This window comes from Anser anser (assembly GCF_964211835.1).
Source record: "Anser anser genome assembly, chromosome: 26".
In the NCBI taxonomy this organism is placed as follows: Eukaryota; Metazoa; Chordata; class Aves; order Anseriformes; family Anatidae; genus Anser; species Anser anser.
Window position 1 is genome coordinate 2371532 of NC_139747.1, and position 18635 is coordinate 2390166.

The 18635-nt window shown below is 57.6% G+C and overlaps 1 protein-coding gene and 1 long non-coding RNA gene across 5 annotated transcripts in view; both read left to right on the top strand.

Moving 5' to 3' along the window:
- Window positions 1-18635, top strand: part of PPP3CC (protein phosphatase 3 catalytic subunit gamma) — a 31521-nt gene that overhangs the window by 1099 nt on the left and 11787 nt on the right. For all 4 annotated transcript variants that reach the window (XM_083811676.1, XM_083811674.1, XM_083811675.1 and 1 more), the window contains exons 2-5: window positions 11155-11352; window positions 11621-11745; window positions 16438-16549; window positions 18313-18458. In XM_083811676.1, coding sequence (XP_083667802.1) covers window positions 11155-11352; window positions 11621-11745; window positions 16438-16549; window positions 18313-18458 — 581 coding nt within the window. The remainder of the gene's footprint in view (window positions 1-11154; window positions 11353-11620; window positions 11746-16437; window positions 16550-18312; window positions 18459-18635) is intronic.
- Window positions 163-8025, top strand: LOC310886741. Its single transcript, XR_014575462.1, has 2 exons — window positions 163-2476; window positions 2557-8025. It is a non-coding gene; the product is annotated as an uncharacterized lncRNA (long non-coding RNA).

Genomic DNA, 18635 nt, shown 5'->3' on the forward strand with positions numbered 1-18635 from the left:
GGGAGTCCTGGGAAGGGGGGGGGGGTTCTCTTTTGGGAAAATTCCCCCCCCCCCCCCCCCAGGGGTTGGGGGCAGCGTTTGTGGGACAGAATCCATTGTGGAGGGTCTGGGGGGGGTTGGGGGGGGGGCACCCATTTTGGGGGGGGGCTGAGCAGTGTCCCCCCCATTTTTCTGCTGTGGGTCTCGCTCCGTGCGGTGTGAATTGGGGGGGCAGGATCGGGTAGGGGGCCCCCAGCCCCATAACGAGGAGGGGAGGAGGTAATAGGGACGGGGGGGCCAGCACCCTGCCCTGCAAGGGGGGGGCTCTAGGTGGGCTGGAAGGGAATGACCCCCCCCCCCACCCCCTTTTTGGGGCTCTGGGTTTTTTGGGGGGGGCATCGTGGCCATGCTTGGAGGAGATTTTTTTGGGGGGGGAGAGCCCCCTCACCCCAATCCTGGCGTCTCCGTGCCTGTTTCCCCGTGTCCCCCGATGCGGCAGTGCCCTGAGGTGGGTGCCAACCCCCCCCCCCCCAAAACCCATTACGGCAGGACCTATTTTTACAAGACCCGAGCACGCCGAAGCAATTAACGAGGAGGGTTAACGAGGAAAGGAACTCGTGGGGCTGCGAGACCCCCCCCCCCCCGCCCCGGGCTCGGGGCAGCCCCCTGCGCCACGCACGTCCCTTTTGGGTGCCCCCCGCCTCTGCTGGCACCCCGGGGGGGGGTGGTGGTATGGGGGCGGCCGGGGGGGGCCGGGGACGGTTCCGAGGAAGGTCCCCGAGCCCTGGGGACGGAGCTGAGCCCGCCGGGGTCGTCCCCAGCTCCTGCTCCGAGCGGGTGCGAGGGATTTTTTTAGCCCGTCATGCGGCCGGTCACATGCGGCGCGTTAATAACCGTGGCCTCAAACGGAGGGGAAGGGGAGTGTAGGGTGGCTCCCGGGGCTCCTCGGGCTCCCCCCGGGGCTTTTCGGTGGCTTGGAGCCTTCAAAACGTCACTACGAGGCCGCGAGGTTTGGGGAATCGGGGTCCCCCCCCCCCGGCGGGGTTTTATGATTTAGAGCTCTCTCCGACGGCCCTGCAAATCCCCTAAACCCTGGCATCCCCTAAAATCCCCTAAACCCTAAAAATCCCCCCCCCCCCAAATCCCCTAAACCCTAACGTCCACGCAGCCTTTAGGATTCACCCGGCTCGCCCGCGCCGAGCGTCCCCGGGGTCAAAATCACGGATCCAGCCCCAAAATCTGCGCGAGCGGTGCCGTGGGGCGCCCCGCGCCCTCCCGGTTTGCTCCCAGTTTTCCCCCGGTCCCCTCGGGGATGGGCTCAAGATCCCCTAGAAACCTGCGGAGGAAACCTCGTCAGCTGTGATTATTGTTCAGAGGTGCCGACACCGTTCGCGGTTATTAATAATTGGAACTTGACGAGGAAAGCTAATTTTGCTCCACGGGGAACGGCTGCGGTTAGGTAGGATGGGGGATTTGAACCGCGTTTAACCTATATATTTACATCTCCGGGGCCCTGCGGAAATGGGAACTATAATTACGGCCCGTCGGGAGAAACAGTTTCCCTGTTTGCATCGGTTTTGTGCGCGAGCGCGTGCTTGGATAACTCCGTTCCTGAAATCTCTGAGTTTTTGGGGTGCGCCGAGGGTCGCTCCCTAACGGCCCGGTGGCTGGCGTTAACCAAAATCCTTCCTTTTCGAGCCTGGGGCCCTCGTGGGGGTGGCTGCGCCGGAGGCGGGGGGTGATTTTTGTGTAGGGCCGGTTAGCCGTGTTGCCAAAAAGGCTCGAATTTCTGGGGGGAGCTGCGCGTTTTTTATTACGGTGCCCCCAAAATTTGGGCTCCCTTCCCTGCACGTAGGCTGGGGGCTTTAAACGAGCGGGGGTGTTATTTGGGTGTTATTTGGGTGTTATTTGGGTGTTATTTGGGTGTTATTTGGGTGTTATTTGGGTGTTATTTGGGTGTTATTTGGGTGTTATTTGGGTGTTATTTGGGTGTTATTTGGGTGTTACTCACCCAAATTTGCGCTTTGGCTTTCCGTGAGCCCCTCGGCTTTCTCAGGCTCCCTCCTGCACATCCAGCTTGGGTTTTTTTTTGCTCGTTTTTTCCCCCCAGCTGGAGCATCTTTAATTGGGGCATAGCTAAAGACCCCGCCGTGGTGCTTTCCTTCAGATCAGGCTGTGCTATCCACTCCCCGTTCCCGGCGTGGTGGACCGGGGGAGCGCTGGGCTGCCCCCAGCTGAGCTGTGCAGGTTTTTATCGCGCCGGTGCACCAGCCCGAGGGGGTTTTGTCAGCACGTGCAGCACACGTGGAGGCTGGGAGGACCCCGAAATACGGGGGGAAGCGGGGATTATTGAGGCGAAGAACTGGTGAAGCGCTCGCGGCGCTTGCTGTGCGCCTTCTCTGATGCTTTCGTGGGTCCTCTCCTCTGATGTTCCCGTTCCGTGGCGATGCTTGGAGGGGGAAAAAGCTGCAAAAACGGCCGAGGAAGGAGCCAGGAGGCTGAGGAAGGAGCCAGGAGGCTGAGGAAGGAGCCAGGAGGCTGAGGAAGGAGCCAGGAGGCTGAGGAAGGAGCCAGGAGGCCGAGGAGCCTGCCGGCACGCTGCGGTGAAAGTGCAAATGCTGCCCGGGCCAAGGTGGGGTCTGTAAAAAGCAAAGCTGTGTCGCAGCCCAGCTCTTCCCGAGCGCTCAGCCCCTGGCAGCAGGGACCCCGAGGGTTTCTGAGCTGGAAATGGGGCGTTTGGGGAGGGTCCTGCCCTGCGTCGGAGCTGCTTTGCGCCGGGAAAGGGGCCGGTTGCGCTCGGGGCTGCGGAACGGGCGCTGGTTTCGCCGGGTGACGCCGTGCTCCGTCCCGACGTGAGTCACCGAGCGGCGCTTCCCCGAAGATCTGGCGGTAAGGAGAGCCCTTCGGCCCCGGCACGCTCCCCGCAGCCCTGGCGTGCCCCCGAAAAGCAAAACCTAAACCCCAGCGCTAGCCTCGGGCGCCGAAAACTTTGGTAAGGCGCCAGGGGAGCTAAGGCTGGGCTGCCCTTCGGGTTTCTTTTTTCGGTGGTTGCTCTGAGAAGAGCACCAGGTGCTCCGGGCTGGAGCCGGGGAGGGTCGCTGGGTTTTGTGCGGCGTGGTTTTTCCTCTCCCTGCTATCCAACCTGGGGGAAGGTTAATCCCGTTCCCCGTGCTCGAGGCTGTGCCTGCTGCTCGGAGGCCCCGTTCCGCAGCGATTAGAGCAGACGGGCCCCCGTTTTTGAGTATTTCCCAGTTCACAAAAGCACGGGGAGCTGAGGAACGGGTCTCTTCCATCCCTACCATCGATGGCAGCTGGTTTTAGGGTCGGTGGGAGCCGGTTTTAGGGACAGGAGACGATGGCAGGCTGGTGCTGAGGGCCGGAGCCCGTAGGAAGTAGGGCAGGGCGCTGGCTTAAAATAGTTGCGAGCACCGGGCCCTTTGCGATGAGGGGGGCTATTTAGGTAATAAAGGTATTTAGGTATTTATCCTATAACGCAGGGCTCGGGGCTGGGCTGGTGGTGCCGGGCGGGATGGCGTCCGCTGGTGGCTCGAGAGCAGAGATGCTCATCTGGGCTGTGCTTGTGGAGCAAAACCTCGCAAAAATTCATCTTGGGGCACAAGTTCAAAGCGTTTTCCCCACCCCAAGCTGATTCTGGTGGAAGCCCAGTGATAAAAACCCGTCTTAAATGGGGGATTCGGGCTAAATTCCCTGCGATCCCGAGCTTTCTCCCAGCGGCGTAGCTCCGGGAGGAGCCTCCGGTTCCCTCGCCTTGCCCTAGAAAATGCTCCCTCCTACGAGTGGCTGAGGAAACGGCTTTTGGAGCAGCAGGAAGACGTGATCCCGAATCCGAGGTCCTGGCTGTGGCACACCGAGGTGCCCCGGAGGAGGACCCCGAACACGGAGGACGGGCGTCGCTGCTCTGCCGATAACTGGGGGCTCGCTCGCTCCCCGCTGGTGTCGCACGAAGCCCTACGGCAAGGCTCGAATTTATATTTTAAGACACATTTTAACGGTCAGAATGACTTTCTGCCCGGCTCAACGTCTACCTAGCTCCTGTGGGAGCCTCGCCGGAGCTCAGAGAAGCCCATCCGTGGGGCTGCTTCCCCCGGGCTTGTGCCTGCGTCCAGCGTGGCCACGGGGACGGTGCTAATTCCTGCAAATACCCAACGCTGGGCTCAGCCCCTCGCGGTTTTGTTCCCTGTAGCTTTAGGACTACAGTTTTTTTGGGGGCGTTTTCCCCTCGAAATGGGCTGCTCTGCGTCCGAACGGAGCCGGCGCACGCGATCGTGTCCCCTCGGGGTGGCTGGGACGGGGGGGAGCCGGCACCCCCCGCGCTGCCGCAGGCGGCCGGGCTGAGGTTTACGGCTCCCAGCAGGTGGGGAATTTGCCTTTGCCACAAAGCCCCCGCTGTTCCTCTATTAATGATCTATTAGTGGAGCCGCTGTCAGCTCGCTAACCTTGTGAAAACAGGTGGCGAGTTTCCCTGCCTGCTGACATCTAGGAATCCCCTCTTGTCTCCTTGGGTGAGCTCGCCATTTTTTATTTTTTTATTTTTTTTTTTTAAGTCGCTGCAGCTGTTTGCTGGGGACCTCGGGCTTTTTTTCTCCTCCTCTTTTCTTTAGTTTTTAATTTATTTTTTTTTACTCCAGCTTAGCCACGACCCCCTTGGGTCCCCCGGCGGAGCCGAGGAGAGGAAGGTGCCAGCTCTGCGGTGTACGAACCCACCGGCCGGAAGGTCTGTAGGGGTCGAGGGCCTCCAGAGGACCCTTTTTTTCCTCTTCGGGCCGCTGTTGGGTGCTCTTTTTGCCACCCGAGGCAGCAGGGGGTGATGGAAGGAGCCCTTGGCTCGGGGCAGGTTGTCTCAATGACAATCCCAGGCAAATCCGCGTCGGTGTGCCGGTCATTAGGAGACGGACGGCGCGTCGGAGCACGGACCTCGGAAACCCGGTGAGCAAGCACAGCTCGAATTGTCCACCTTGATCCCAAGGAGGCCGCCGAAATAGGTCGAGCACGGGGCCTCCCAGGGGACAGGGACTCGGCTCCCCCGACGGGGAAATCCCCCGGGATGAGCAGGGCCGGGTTTAAGTCGCCTCCGCTCCACTTTAATACTCCTGGCTTTAATCCCCGCCAGCTCCTCGGAGGTGTGTCGGAAACCTCCTTGAGTAGCCGCGGTTTACTTTGCCAAAAAGCACCTTTTTTTTTTTTTTTTCCCTTCCCAGCCCGATAACACTGTTTAGATGCCGTGTTTTGCCAGCGGAATAGTTGAAGGATAATTGCGCCCTATCTGATTATTTAGGAGGTGGTGAGAGCGCGGCTCCGAAGGGCAGCTGTGAGGCTTTACAAGCTTTGTGGCCTCCAAAACGCGCGCGTGGACGTGGATTGAGGTAGCTTTGATTATTTCCTAGCCTCTTGCCGTTGCACTTGGCTCTGCGGCAGCTTTGGACGTGGCCGGGTTATTTGGCACACGCTAGGTTTGTGGGTTGTATTTCGGCGCGCAGGACTGGCACTTGGGGTTTGTTTTTTTTTTGGAATTTAATGCACCTGGCTTCTGCACAGCCCAAACGTGCCAGGTTCCAGTAAGCGAGAGGATGCACGGCCTCAAAATTTGGGTGTCGCTCCTGGAATTACTGAAAGGCACGGCCTCAAAATTTGGGTGTCGCTCCTGGAGCTACCGAAAGGCAGAGGCAGGTTTGCTGGTGGGAGCGCTGTGGCTGGTCGCTGTCTCGGTTTCGCTTGACCCCGGTACCGTGCTGACTGCTCCTGCTCACTCCCCCTTCGAAGAAATCATTCGGCTTGGCAGGATTCGCCGTACAATGCAGGTATTTTTAGGGCACGTCGCTGTCCTATTAAAAAAAAACTGGTGCAAGGTAGGGAGCGGAGCGCGCTTGCTGAGCCAGGAGGCTGGCGTCAGCTCCAGCAGCACGCTCTGGCTGATTTTGGGTAAAACTTCGGAGCTACAAACTCCCGCGATTAATCCTTTGTGTGTAAAGACAGTGATATTTACTCGAATACAAGACCCTAATATTGAGGAGGAGGGGACCCAAAGCCCTGTGTGCCAGGTAGGGCTGTGCACCACGAGTTCACAGCAACGGCTCCTTCTTTGGAGAAGCAAAATTCATTTCTTGCTCCGTTTACGGGTGTTCAGAGCCTCAGGAAGATGCGGCTCTTACTCATAACGAAAAAGGAAGATCGCTGCCCTCGGAAGAGCGGAAAGAATATGCAAAAGTTTGGAGGAGGGCAGGCGGAAACGGCGCTAATGATTGCTCCTGGCTCTTGCTGCGTTTACGCAAGGAAGGTGTTTGCTTGACTTGGTGACTTCTGAGATACTAACACGGTTTACGAGAGCACCAACCGGTGTCAAGGGGACAAGTTGCTTATTTTTTCAGGCTCTCAGAGGCTGGAGGAGTGAATTATTGGCTCCGCTTCGTGGCGGCTTGGTTGCCACGCTGCTCGTGTAGCCGGAGAGCAGCGCTGCTCCGACACAGCCGCATCGGGACGCCCGTGCCAGCGCTGCTGCCGGCTGAAAAATGACAACAGATTATTTGTCAGGGCTCGGGCCAGGCTTTGAAAAATCGGTATCGAGCATAACATCTGTTTCTGCAGGCTCTCGTGTAAACTTGCCCGGAGGCACCCTAGGGGAGGGAGAATTTCCTGCAAACCGGCTCGGGGATTCGTGCGGCGGAGACAACGTGGCGTGTTCTGACCAGGGACGTGCATGGATTTCGAAAAATAGGGATTGTTCTGTAGGAAATCAGTTTTTAATAAGTGTTAGGACTACCAGCGAGTTTGAAACCGACTTATTTTAGCTTCTGAGCTTCAACCCATCCTTGCTTTTGGGCTGGCCAAGTGTAAAAACTGCATCCTTCCCGTTCCTTTGCTGAGTATCGCAACAGCCTCTGCATCCTTCCCTGGTCTTTGTGAGTATTGCAGCGGGCCCCGATGCAGCGCTGATGCCCGAGATCCCGACCGTGCGAAAAGCCGGCTGCCACGACTTGAGGCTCCTGTAAAACCCGGCGGCTTCCGCAGGAGCTCGTGCCGTGGCTGGGTTCTGCTCGAGCGAAGTGGCCGCGGCGTCACCGATCCGCCCGCCGCCTGCCTCCGAGCCTTCGCTGGAGCTCCGCGGGATGCTGAAATTCCTGCGGGCACGAATCGAGGGAGCCCTGCCCCGTGCTGGACGGAGGAATGCGGGTTACCTGCGGACGGGAGGAGCGGCGGCCGATAAAAATACCACGGGGCTGCTTGCAGATGGAAGGAAAACACCCCGACCGCCCGCGGCCCGGCAGGAGGAGGTTTTGTCTCTCCGCTCAGCCCCCGTGCAGGGCTCTCGCCACCGATTTCTCCGCCTCTGGCGGCGGGATCCGACCTTCTAGGGGCCGTGGCAGGCCGGCACCTCTCGTCCCTGCTGAGTGCCAGTGAAATATTTCGGATGCCTCCCAGCGCAGGTGGGGAGGGCGCAGGCACTGGGAGCCGTTCCTGCCTTCCGCCGCGTGTCGGAGGCTGAGAGGCAGATTTTACGTGCGCTCAGCTTTGCCCGAGCTGCGCTGCCTGCCGCAGAATGCCCAAAATGTACTTTTTTTCTCCCCAAAGTACATCTGTAACCATCTGTTTGCCTCGCTGGCTGTTAAGACTCGTTCGGCGAAGAGCGAGCGGAGAAGGTTGTTGCGTGGAATGCCCTTCGGGTGCGCTCCCACCCGTTTGGGGAGTTGCAGCGAAGTTTGCGTTGAACGTTTTTATTTTGGGGGGGATTTTCTGGAGTGAAAGCCCGGCTGGAAAGGGAGCGCTTCGAGCACGTAGCGCTTGCTCCTTTTTCGCTTAGGATCTCGCCTTGCTCAGCCACTCCCCAGCATCTAAACGACAGCCCGAGGCTCTCCGTGGCTCTGCCCTGCTCTTCGTGTAGGCGCGGGGGTGGCAGGACCCCCGTCCTCACCTCCATCCCCTCTCAGAGGGCTGGCAGCGCCTCCCTGCTCCTTCTCTTGCAGCCGTGCCCCGCAGCAAGCGGAGCTGTTGCCGTCCTCTGACTTTTTACTGAGCTCCTTCGAGCGCAGCCGACCTTTTAATCCATTTTACTCCTCAAAAGTTCGCTTCCACGGGTGCCCTCGGGCACGTGGCTCGCGTGCGCCGCGCATCCCGCTAGCAGGGCGAGAATTGCGGGGCTTTTTTGGTAGCAAGCCGTGTTGGACGCCCTCGTAAAATAATAACCCAGACCTAAAATTTTAATTTTTAAACCCAGCCTGGATGCGGCGCGTGCAAAAGGAAGGCGGCACGGAGGGCGCAGCCCACGAGAAGCTCGACGTTGGGCACGTTTTCCCCGCGATTTACCCGAATTAGCGCCCGCAGGCAGGAAGGAGCCGGCCGTGGGGCTGAGTTGAGCACCCCGTGCCCTCCTGCAGCCCGTCGCTGGCCACGCCGCCGGTGTGCGAGGCGAGGAATTATTTTTTGCAGGGGGGAGCAGAAAGCAGTGAGGGCGCTTCGAGGGTGCGAGGCTTCGGCTCGGCTCCTTGCCCCCGGCGCGGAGCCCTCCCGCTGCGCCGAGGATAAAATTCAGACCTTAAAGAAAAAAAAAAAAGGAGTGGATATTTATGTCAGCTGCTTGCACCCGGCCGCCTAAAGCCCTTACACAAGTTATGCTGGCTAACAGGATTACTCGCTGGGACAACACTAATGACTTAAGTCTGTGTCCTCGTCCCCGGCTGCGGGCGGGAAGCAGGCGCTGGGGGGTTCGGGCGGCTTCTGGGGCGGGGAGGATTTTTCCTGCAGCCCCTGCGAAGCTTTTGAAGCACCGGACAGCCAGACTGGAGAGCCGAAAAGCCCTTTTTTTTGGGGGGTGGGACAGCAGGAAGCGTAGAAAATAGGCGGTGTGGAGTAATCCCATGTCTTAACGCCGTGTCTTTGCCGCGTGCGTGCGTCCCCAGGACGGTGCTGGTGTCTCTGGCTGCTCCGGAGCAGGGATTTCTCCCCAAACCCCTTCTCGTGGCACTCCCGGATCCACGCTGCTTCCTTCCCATGCTCCTCGCGGGAGCGGAGCCGCGCGAAGCCAGCGAGGGAACTTACATAAAAGTTCTTGGCTGCTCGCAGCGGCGCGGCCCCGGGTTTTTCTCTTGCGTAACTGCGCTCGCATGGGGCGACCAAGAAAAGGCGAGGCAGAGCGGTGCCGGCAGGCTTTTGGTGGCTCTCCCCCGAACCGTGCGACGGGCGCCGCTGCTCTCGCGCTCGTGCACCTTTTTCTTTAGGCTGCCTGCCCCAGCTCCTGGCTGCCCACGGGGCTCTCCGCGCCCGGTGGCCACGTTTTGGGGTCTGGAAAGGCAGCGGCGGGGGGCACCGAGCCGCACCGTTCCCGCTTCTCTCTCCTCTTCCTTCTAAACCGTTTGACCTTCAGATGCTCCCTGGCTTCCTTGGGAGGCAGCTGGCAGCCGCTCGGACAACTGCCCGCTCTGCAGAAGTATTTACGAGCCGTCCCCCAGGCGCTGCAGGCAGCGGGTCCCCGAACCCCCAGCACCCTTCCCTCCCAGTCCCGTGGAAGTGCTTGCCCCCAGCTCCTCCACGTGCCCCCTTCCCCCTGCAGCCTCCCCCTGCAGCGCAAATCCAGAGAGAGTGGCACGAATAATGCTGAATTCCCTGAAATGCAGAGGGGTTTTTTTGGGAAAACGAAGAGGTCGCTTCTTTTTTTTTTTTCCCCCCCTTAGGCTGCAGAGGTGGGCAGTAGGGGCGGTAAGAGCTGCATCCAGCCCGTGTCGGTGCACGCGGGGGTCCTGCCAAAACCTCGCTAATTGGGGGCTGCTCGGCGTTAATTGGGGGCTGCTCGGCGTGGGCTCAGCTCTGCAGAGCCCAGCTTCCAAAGCTCGGAGGAAGGAGGGCCACCGCCGCGTCCCCTTTCATCGCCTCCGCTCCCGTCCTCCGCTGTCCTACATTCGGCCGCGTTTGAGAACTGATGTTCGGAGCAAAGGAGCTCTTGTGGCTCTCCGCTTTTTCTCTCTCTGCCCCCTGGGTTCCCGAGCTAAATAGCTGCTATGTTTGCATTTAAAAGAGACGGGCTGCACGGCTCTTGGCCTGTTAAAATCCATGTGGCGTGGGGGTGTCTTTACCAGTGATGGGTAAGGGCTAACTTTGTGTCTGTACCAGGTAAGGGATAACTTCATGCACCTATAAAATGCTTTTCTTCCCCTCCTGGCTCACAGTTAAGCGCCGACCAGATGACGGGAGGTGCAGAGGAGGTGGCAGGTTAAGAATCTGTTGCAAAATAGCTGCAAAGGGGCTCCTCCGTTCCCCTTCCCTCTCCGGGGGATGCCCCGAGCTGGTCTCCATCCCCGGCCACACGTTGAGAGCTGGCTGACGGGCTCTTACTGGCAGCTCCTCGCCTCCTTTCCCAGCATCCAGGCCTTCCTGGAATTTATTGTGCAGCCAGCCACGCCGCAGCCCTTAGGTATTATGCAAGGCTCATGTGTTCTCCTTTTTTTTCTGGCGGGTTAGCCGGGCCCGGGACGAGGTAGATGAGTAAGGCAGATGGTCCTCGCCTGCGGTGGTTATTTCTGCTCCGTGCGCTTCCTTTCTGCTGGGGGTTATCTCCTCGCAAGTAACACAATTGTCTGGCGTGAACATAATAATGCCTTTCAGTGGGCTTTTTTCTACCTAGATGTCAAAAGCAGGCAATGTGTTGCGGGCAGATAAGGCCCCGACTTGCCTCCAGCGGGGGATTTCCTCGCGATTAACCCGCCGTTAAATTTGGGGTTAAGCTCCACGGAGCAGCCCGCGCCGGGAGGTGAAGGCGGCTCCTCCACGGTGATGATGCGCTGTGATTTTACTGGGAACCGGCGCGCTTTTTGCCTTCTTTCGCCGATATTTCCGTGCGCTCCTGTTTTCCTGCAGCGTTCTGGCCGTGACTCTCCTCGCTGAGCTAGGAGGCGGCCGTGGTGCCCGCGGCTTTGGCGGCTGCAGATGGCGTTTCGTCTGCGCACGGCGGCGTTTTAAGCGTGCTGAGGGTGGATTCGGTCTCCCCGGCAGCTCGGCTTCCCATCCTTCGGGATCCGAGAGCGTAATTTCAGCGGGAGCGTGTTGCAGAGCGTGCGCCCGCCTCGAAGCTTGGAGCTGCAGCCTCCTGCCGCAAAGCCTGCGGCTCCTTCCCCCCCCCCGTGCCCGCCACGAGCGCCGTCTTGCTAACGCGTCCCCTTCTGCTTGCAGCCGTCCCGTTCCCTCCCACGCAGCGGCTCACTCTGAAGGAGGTGTTCGAGGACGGCAAGCCTCGCCTCGACGTCCTGAAGAGCCACTTGGTAAAGGAAGGGCGCCTGGAAGAGGACGCGGCGCTCAAGATCATCAACGATGGGGCCGCCATCCTGCGGCACGAGAAGACGATGATCGAAGTGGAGGCTCCCATCACAGGTCAGAGAGCCTCCCGCCCGCCCGGGGATCGCGGGCTGCTCCCGGTAGCAGATTTTTCAGCCCTCTTCCTTCCACCGGGGAGGTTTTTAAATTGCCTTAGCTCTCGGAAGAGGGGATTCTTGCCGCGTACGTTTTGCGCGAGCTGGGTGCGAGGCGGGGGTGGCTTGGGTCAGAGCAGAGCCGTGCTCCTCGTTGCTGTCGTGACCTTTCTTTTCTTAGCGTGTAACTCTGCCCCTCTTCTGTGCTCTTCTTCCTTCCCCCCCCGCAGTGTGCGGTGACATTCACGGGCAGTTTTTTGACCTGATGAAGCTCTTTGAAGTGGGAGGATCACCCAACAACACCCGCTACCTCTTCCTGGGAGACTACGTGGACAGAGGCTACTTCAGTATAGAGGTGACAAACCAAAGCTGAACCGGGGGGATGCTAGCGCTAAGCTAGCAGGTGCAGACCTAAAAGCTTACAGACTCGCGGGATTCAGCTTAGCAGGGGGAAAAAAAAAGCACTTTGCAACCGAGCCACCGCTTCCCCACTGTCCCCTGAAAGTATCCAGCGTGTGGTGCCGGAGAACGGGGTCGGGAGGAAGGGGCAATGAATTTTGGGGGCGCAAAGGCATTTAATGGTGCGCCTTGCTGTGCTGTGCCTGTGTGACTGCCTGCCTCGTCCCCTGGCAGGTACAGGTGGTGGAACATCACGCACCCCGTTAGGGTTTTGCAGCTCACTGGGGTGCCAGGAGCCGGGGGACACTGGGAGCTGCTGGGTAAAGGGATCGGGGGGTCTCTGTGGCTGCTGCTGACACAGGCAGCGAGGGAGAGCAGTTAGGAAATGCTGCAAACCCCAGAGCCCACTGTAAAAGCAGCACTTGTCCCAGTTGGAGGTGACACCTGGGGACATGGTGGCACGAAAGACGTCAAACCGGGCGGTGGAGCAAGGCAGGAGGAGCTGCGAAATCATTTCGGTTTCCCTTTGAAGAGGAAGGGTGCTACCGCAGCGGGGCTGTGGCAGGGGAATTTTTCGGTACAGGACGCGTTCAGTTTTGGGGAGGAGCTCTCAAGGCCAAGGACGGAGGCAGGTTGTGCGAAGGCTTCTTTGAGGGATCCTGCAGAGGATTCGGGAGGGTCCCGCCGCCAGCTTGCGCTCCGGCAGCTCTCTGGCTCGCGCCCAGCCTCGCGCTCGGTGTGTTCCTAAACACGGACTGCGAGCCAAGGGGTGACAATGAGCTGTTTTCCGGGCTGCTCCGAAGGTGGGGTCGTGGCTGCTGGATTTCGGGTGGTGCTGGCAGGAGGAGCCCGGCAGCCTCTGGGGAGGAAGGGGACGAGCAGAGCCTTCGGCCGCTTGTCGAGGCGGCGGGGCTGCTGCAGGCCAGGAGTGCAGTTTGGGCGTATTTCCCTGGAAAAGAGGATGGTAGAAATTACGCTGTTGCACGGCAACTTGTTCCGAGGTGAGAAGTGGAGTTTTTTGGTGTTAAACCTTCAGGTGAGGCGTGCTGTACCTTCTGGCTGTGCGCGAATTCACAGATCCCAGGCGATGGAGTGCCGCTCCCACTTCTGCTCTTCCCTTTGACTGACCAGACGTTGGGGATCCGCAGAAATGAGCGCTGAGTTTGGGACCAGAGCCCTCGTCTCTCTGTGCCCTGCTGGTACTGGGGACTTCCAGGGACGTGGATGAGCCTGGAGAGCAGATTCAGTGGGCAGAGGAGTTTGGTTTGTGGCTTTTACCCCCCGAGGAGGAAGGCCTGAGGACTACAGCGAGCCCTCACCGCTCTGTGCTGAGTCCCGAGGCTGAGACGCGGAGCCTGTGCAGAGCACCGTGGCGTTTTTGGGCTGAGAGCCTCGGGCCGGCCCGTGTCAGTAAGCCGTGAGCGTGCAGGTCTCCTTTGCTGCTGCTCTTGACCCTCCTCCTTCCCCTTTTCCCCTCGTGTCTGCGGAGAGAAAACCCCCGAGCGCTCTCCTAGCCCACGGAGATCGCATCGATCTCTCACGAATCAGGGTGGGCTTTGATTAGCACATGCGGGGGCTGATCCAAATGTCACCGATAAAGCAGGATCTAGAAGGCTTCACTCCCTTGTTCTTATTGATGTGTGCCTCTTCTTCCCACCTACTGCTGCCTGTGTGCTTTAAGAGGTTCCCACCTGGGTGTGCAGCAGCTGGCTCGGAGGATTTCTCCGAGCAAGGAGCCAGCAGCCCCTGACGTGAGACTTGGCTTCGTTTTTGGAAGATTTCTGCTCCCTAACGTGCAAAAACTTGGGGTGGCCGGAGCAGCTGGCCTCGCCAGCGCAGAGAGGGGTCTGACGTGGGGGTTTTGGTGGCTTCATGGCCGAGGTGACCGAGAGGCAGCCAGGTTTTCACCACGGGGAAGGCGCAGGGCACCGGCAGCACCCCTGCGTCACGGCACCAACTTGGGCACCCGTGTGCTGGTAATCACGACCTTTTAACTGAGCGGAATGGGAGGTAATTGTCTAATTGCATCCTGATGCAGGCAAAATCAGGAAACGAGATACAAAACTGGGGGCCGAGGAGGTGTTGAGGCAAACCGTGCTGCGTGTGAGCAGCCCAGGTAACCCTTGGGAGCCCTCCCCGGTGCTCTGTTGGGTTGTCAAGGTAAAAGGAGCAGTTTTTAGCTCAGATAAAACCTTTAAAACCCCTGAAAGCCTCCGTTCATCAGCTCAGCTGGACGCCTTCAACAAATTATTTCTGGGCTTCTGGCTTAGGGGAATTCTCATTTAGAAACATTCGTTCCCAGTGAGCGTAATGAGGCCGTGAAGAGTGCGGAGTTTTATTTTTTGGGTCTCTCTCCTGTTCAGTTGCTGTTTTTCAGAAGCAGGTAAAAGCCTGGCGAGACAGCTGCCAGGTTTGTTTGGAGTTAATCCACGGACTCAAACGAGGGGACTGGCAGGCAGCGAGGAAACGGGGCTAAATAATTCCATTTTGGGATGCTGATGAGCCAGCATCCCGACGGAGGGTTCCCTCCCCGGTCTGCGAGGGGGCAAGGTGCTTCCTTCCGAGCACGCACGCGTTGCTGGGCCTCCGGCTGCATCTCCCAGCCCTTACGCAGGAAGGATAACGTTAGTCAGCGGCCACCCTGATCTGCGAAGCTGGGCCTGCCAGGGTACAATGACTATAATTGTTTTATTAATTATCGAGCTATTATACCGGGAATATGAGCTATGGAAGGAGCGCGTTAAGGACAGGGTGATAACGGGATACGCCGCTGCCAGATCAGCTTCCAAATCCACCAACAATGGGGCGCGTTATCGCTGGCTAATTAGGAATTGCACGTGCCGTGATTGTGCCGGGCTCGAATGCGGTTTTATCCAGAATAATTAGATACGAAATAAAAAGATCCAGCCGGTGCTGTAAACCTGACGTTAGCCCCGATGGCTTCGCTCGCCCCTAGGGGTGCTGCGGGCAGGGAGGCAGCGCTGGGTCCCTCCTGCGCTGATGCTGGGCTGGGGAGGGGAGGGGATGGGATGGGATTACCCACGGAGCCTTGGAAGTCTGGGAAGGCTGTTGGGTGTCCTGAGCCCAGCCTCGTGCTGCTAGCACCTTTCTGCCTGCCCGTCCCCGCGTTTCAGCCCGTGGAATCGCTGCAGGCCGTGGGCAGCCGCCGCCGTGCCGCAGCCCTTGGCTCTGTGGCTTGGTCGCTGCCTGCCCGGGAAGAGCCGTGGTGCCGAGCTTGATTTTTAAAACACTTGGAATCCGGTCTTAAATAACTCTTCAGCAAGTTGCTGACCTGCTGTACACCCCAAATGCGCCTCTTTATTAATGGAGCGTCTTTCTTGCTTCGCTTCGAAGCAGTGGAGCCGGGGCTGGCTGCTTTCCCCACTGCTTTGCCAGTCGTTTGTTTCAGTTACAGCGATTTTCATTTCCCAGTTCTCAAGCTAACTCAGAAACGTGACACTAAGGCTGCAGACATGGGAGGCTAAAGCTTTAAATCACAGAATAATTAGGAATGTTTGTGTTGGGGGCACTCGTCCTGTTAATGGATGTAATGAAGCATTATTTTTGCTAGCCCTAACTGCAGCTTACATTACCTGCCACTGTCTCTGGCCCCATTTCTGCTCAGATTTAAAACTCAGGTGTTGTTATCAGTCTTTTTCTGTGGGGTTGAGCTGTGCTGGATGCAGATGGGTGCTCTGCAGCTCCTTGGGATCCCTGCGTGTCGTTGGAATGACTTAATTTAGAGCTTACCTTGGGTATCACGGTATTAAAACACTGAGCCCCCAAGGTATCAGTGGCGGAAACCAACCCAAAAATGAGTTCATTTCGCTTCTGGAGGCTGTTCCCACGCTGCAGCAGCTCCTGGAGATGTGCACGGCAGATCAGCGATGTTTTACGGGTCCAGCACTCCCCTCCTCCGTGGAGCCTCCGCCGTGAAATATTTCGGGGCCCCTGCTCCAAAAGCTCGTTTCGGTGCGGCTTCGTTTGGCGCGACCTCTTCACAGGTGTCACGGCTCCGAGAGGGGATGTGGGAAGCCCTCTTCAAAGCCAAAAAGGTTTTACCGAGCTTTTTTTTTTTGGCTAGGGTTTTCCTGTTTTGAACTTGAACTTCACATGACTGTAGCGTAAGCAGAAAAACAGAGCGGGGGGGGAGAGCTGGTGAGGAAGATGAAGTTGATTTTTTATTTTTATTTTTTTCTGATGCTGAAAGCTGTTGAGGAAAGGGCCAGCGGGGCGGCTGGCTGCTCTCCGTGATGGTCTCCGCTTGCGATGGCAGCGGGACATCCGCGCCGCAGCCGGCTTTGCTTTGCTGCTCCGCGAGCGGGTGCCGCTCGCTTGGGTCCGTGCTGGGAGGCGAAGCTGCCCCCACCCAGCCCAGCGCCGCTTTCAGCCGAATGCGACCTCATTTGTCACTTCTCCAGCTCGGGCCTAATATAGAGAAATGCTCGGGGTGGCTTTTTCCCCCCCGCTGGTGAGGTTGGCCAAGATAAGATCTGCTGCCGATTATGGAGCTGGGTTTCTATCAGGGTTCCACGCCGAATGCAGCCTGTTGGGTGTCTTCCCAGAAACACTTACTGAAGTCCGCGGATGATTAGTACCCTGTAAAAGGTTTTCGTTACCCGCCATCTCCTCCTTCCCTCTCTTGCAGTGTGTGCTGTATTTATGGAGTTTAAAGATAAATCATCCCAAAACGTTGTTCCTCCTTCGAGGGAACCACGAGTGCAGGCACCTCACAGAATACTTCACCTTTAAACAAGAGTGTAAGTATCCCCCGTGTAAGGATTTAAATCTATTAATGTCTCGCGACCGGGTGTGCGGGGCTTATTTTGGGGTGGGGGGCGGCCACGAGCGATACCAGGTAGGTCTGGAGGTGCAAAAAACAGCTGGTTTTTTTTATCCTGAATAGGCAGCGTTTCTCCTGTTACAGCTCCTGCTAAAAACCACACAAATTTTTAAGTCCCATGAAGTTCTGGGTGCGTGTTGATGCGGCCTTCTGGCTGCAGAGAACAACCCTGGATGGAGGAAACGAGCACATCTTCCCTGCCTTGATGCGGCTGCATGCATCCCCCTCCCTGACTTCCAGCCCCAGTGCCGTATAATTACTGCCAAATGACTTTCAGCTCCAGATTGTGCAGCTGGGATCGGTGATTACAATTGGAAGCAAATAAAGGATTTGGTCCTCAGTGTTTGCACTGGGGAGAATCATTACCTTTAAGATGATTTTACTGGAGTTAAAGGTAGTTTCGGGCTGCGTTTACGTATTTTTAAACTATGGCTGATGAGAGGCTGGGGAATGACCCCTCTCCCCCGAGGCTGATGGTCATTATAATCATAAAGCAATAATCATAGAGGTCTGCAGCAGCAATGTGCAGCTCTTTGCTAGGGAACGGTTGCTCAAGACCCAACCTCGAGGAATGGTTACGGGCAAGGCACAAGCCCAAGCTTCATCCCTGCAGCTCGGGATGCTGCTGGACAGGGTAAGGCCGATAGGTACTGAAATAACGAGGTCTGTTTGCCCAGAAATGAGCTGGAAAACATCTACCAGCTCTCTGCTGGGTGCCGTAGTCATCAGGTGGTGGGAGATGAGCTCCTGTCGAGCTGGGCTCGATTCGAACCAGGGAGCCGAAGGTGCTGGTTTTTCCCCTCCTTCGGAAGGCAGCAGATACTGCCTTTCCCCCTTCCCGTATCGTAGCCTGCAGCTGAATAAACCTGTAAGTGTCTCTGTAAAGCTGTTGAAAGGTGAACTTGCCATTCGCGCAGGTTTGGATTTAGACAAAAATGTGTTTTATAGCATTAGAGGGGTTTTCTCAAAGACCTGGCTGTGTTAACACGCTGCTGCCTCGCAAGGGGGCTGCAGGTGGACGAAGACACGCGCCTGACGTGCCGTGATCCTGTCCTCTGCTCTAATGGGAGGCATGGAGAGACGTTCCTGAACGTACGTGGGGGCTTGCTGTGAAAGCTGAGCTGCTTTTGGAAAGGCCACGTTGGCTCCTCGATGTACAGAAACACGGGCAATTCCTCTCGGAGTCGGGAGGTGCAACGTGTGTAGGAAAGCCTGGGATGGCTTTGTTAGCATCCCAAGTTTCTATCACAGTGGCACCCGTCGAGCTCCTTTTCTGTGTTAGTCTTAGTGCAGGTGCTCTAGAAAACAGCTCGAAGAGAGATTAATATTCCTGACCATGTCCAGATTTGGAGCCTTTTTATCTTCGTGCCCAATAAGCATTTTTCTAAGGCAGCGTTTTCACCAATGCACGGGTGCAAAGTTTTTGACTTGCAGGGTCACAGCCGTGGAGTTCCCACATCACCTTGGGTGTTAGCCTCCCTGAACTTATTTATCAGCGCTTCGGCTGATCAAAGCTTTCCTTACTGCTTCTTACATCGTGTGGGTTGGGATGCATGAATGACTCCCTGAAAAAGGAGGAGGAAAAAAAAAATAGAAGAAAGCTTTCAACCTGAGCAGTCTTTGTTGTGCAAATTAGTTCAGTTTTTGCCTCTCTTCCTCCCCGTGCCCCCACCCCAACAGGTCGAATCAAGTATTCGGAGCGAGTGTACGATGCGTGCATGGATACCTTTGACTGTCTTCCTCTTGCTGCCCTCTTAAACCAGCAATTTCTGTGTGTTCACGGAGGACTGTCTCCAGAAATCACGTGTCTAGATGACATTAGGAAAGTAAGTAATCTTCACGACCTTCTCACATTTTTGGGGTATGTTGGGTATCCGGACTGGGGTTCGGCTCCTTCTTGCAGCCTGTTTGCTGCTCCTGGTTTGCACGCATGGTAAAACTCTGGCTTTTCGGAGTGGTTAGGAGGGGGAGCATAGCTTAGGATTAATGGTGTGGTTAATGGC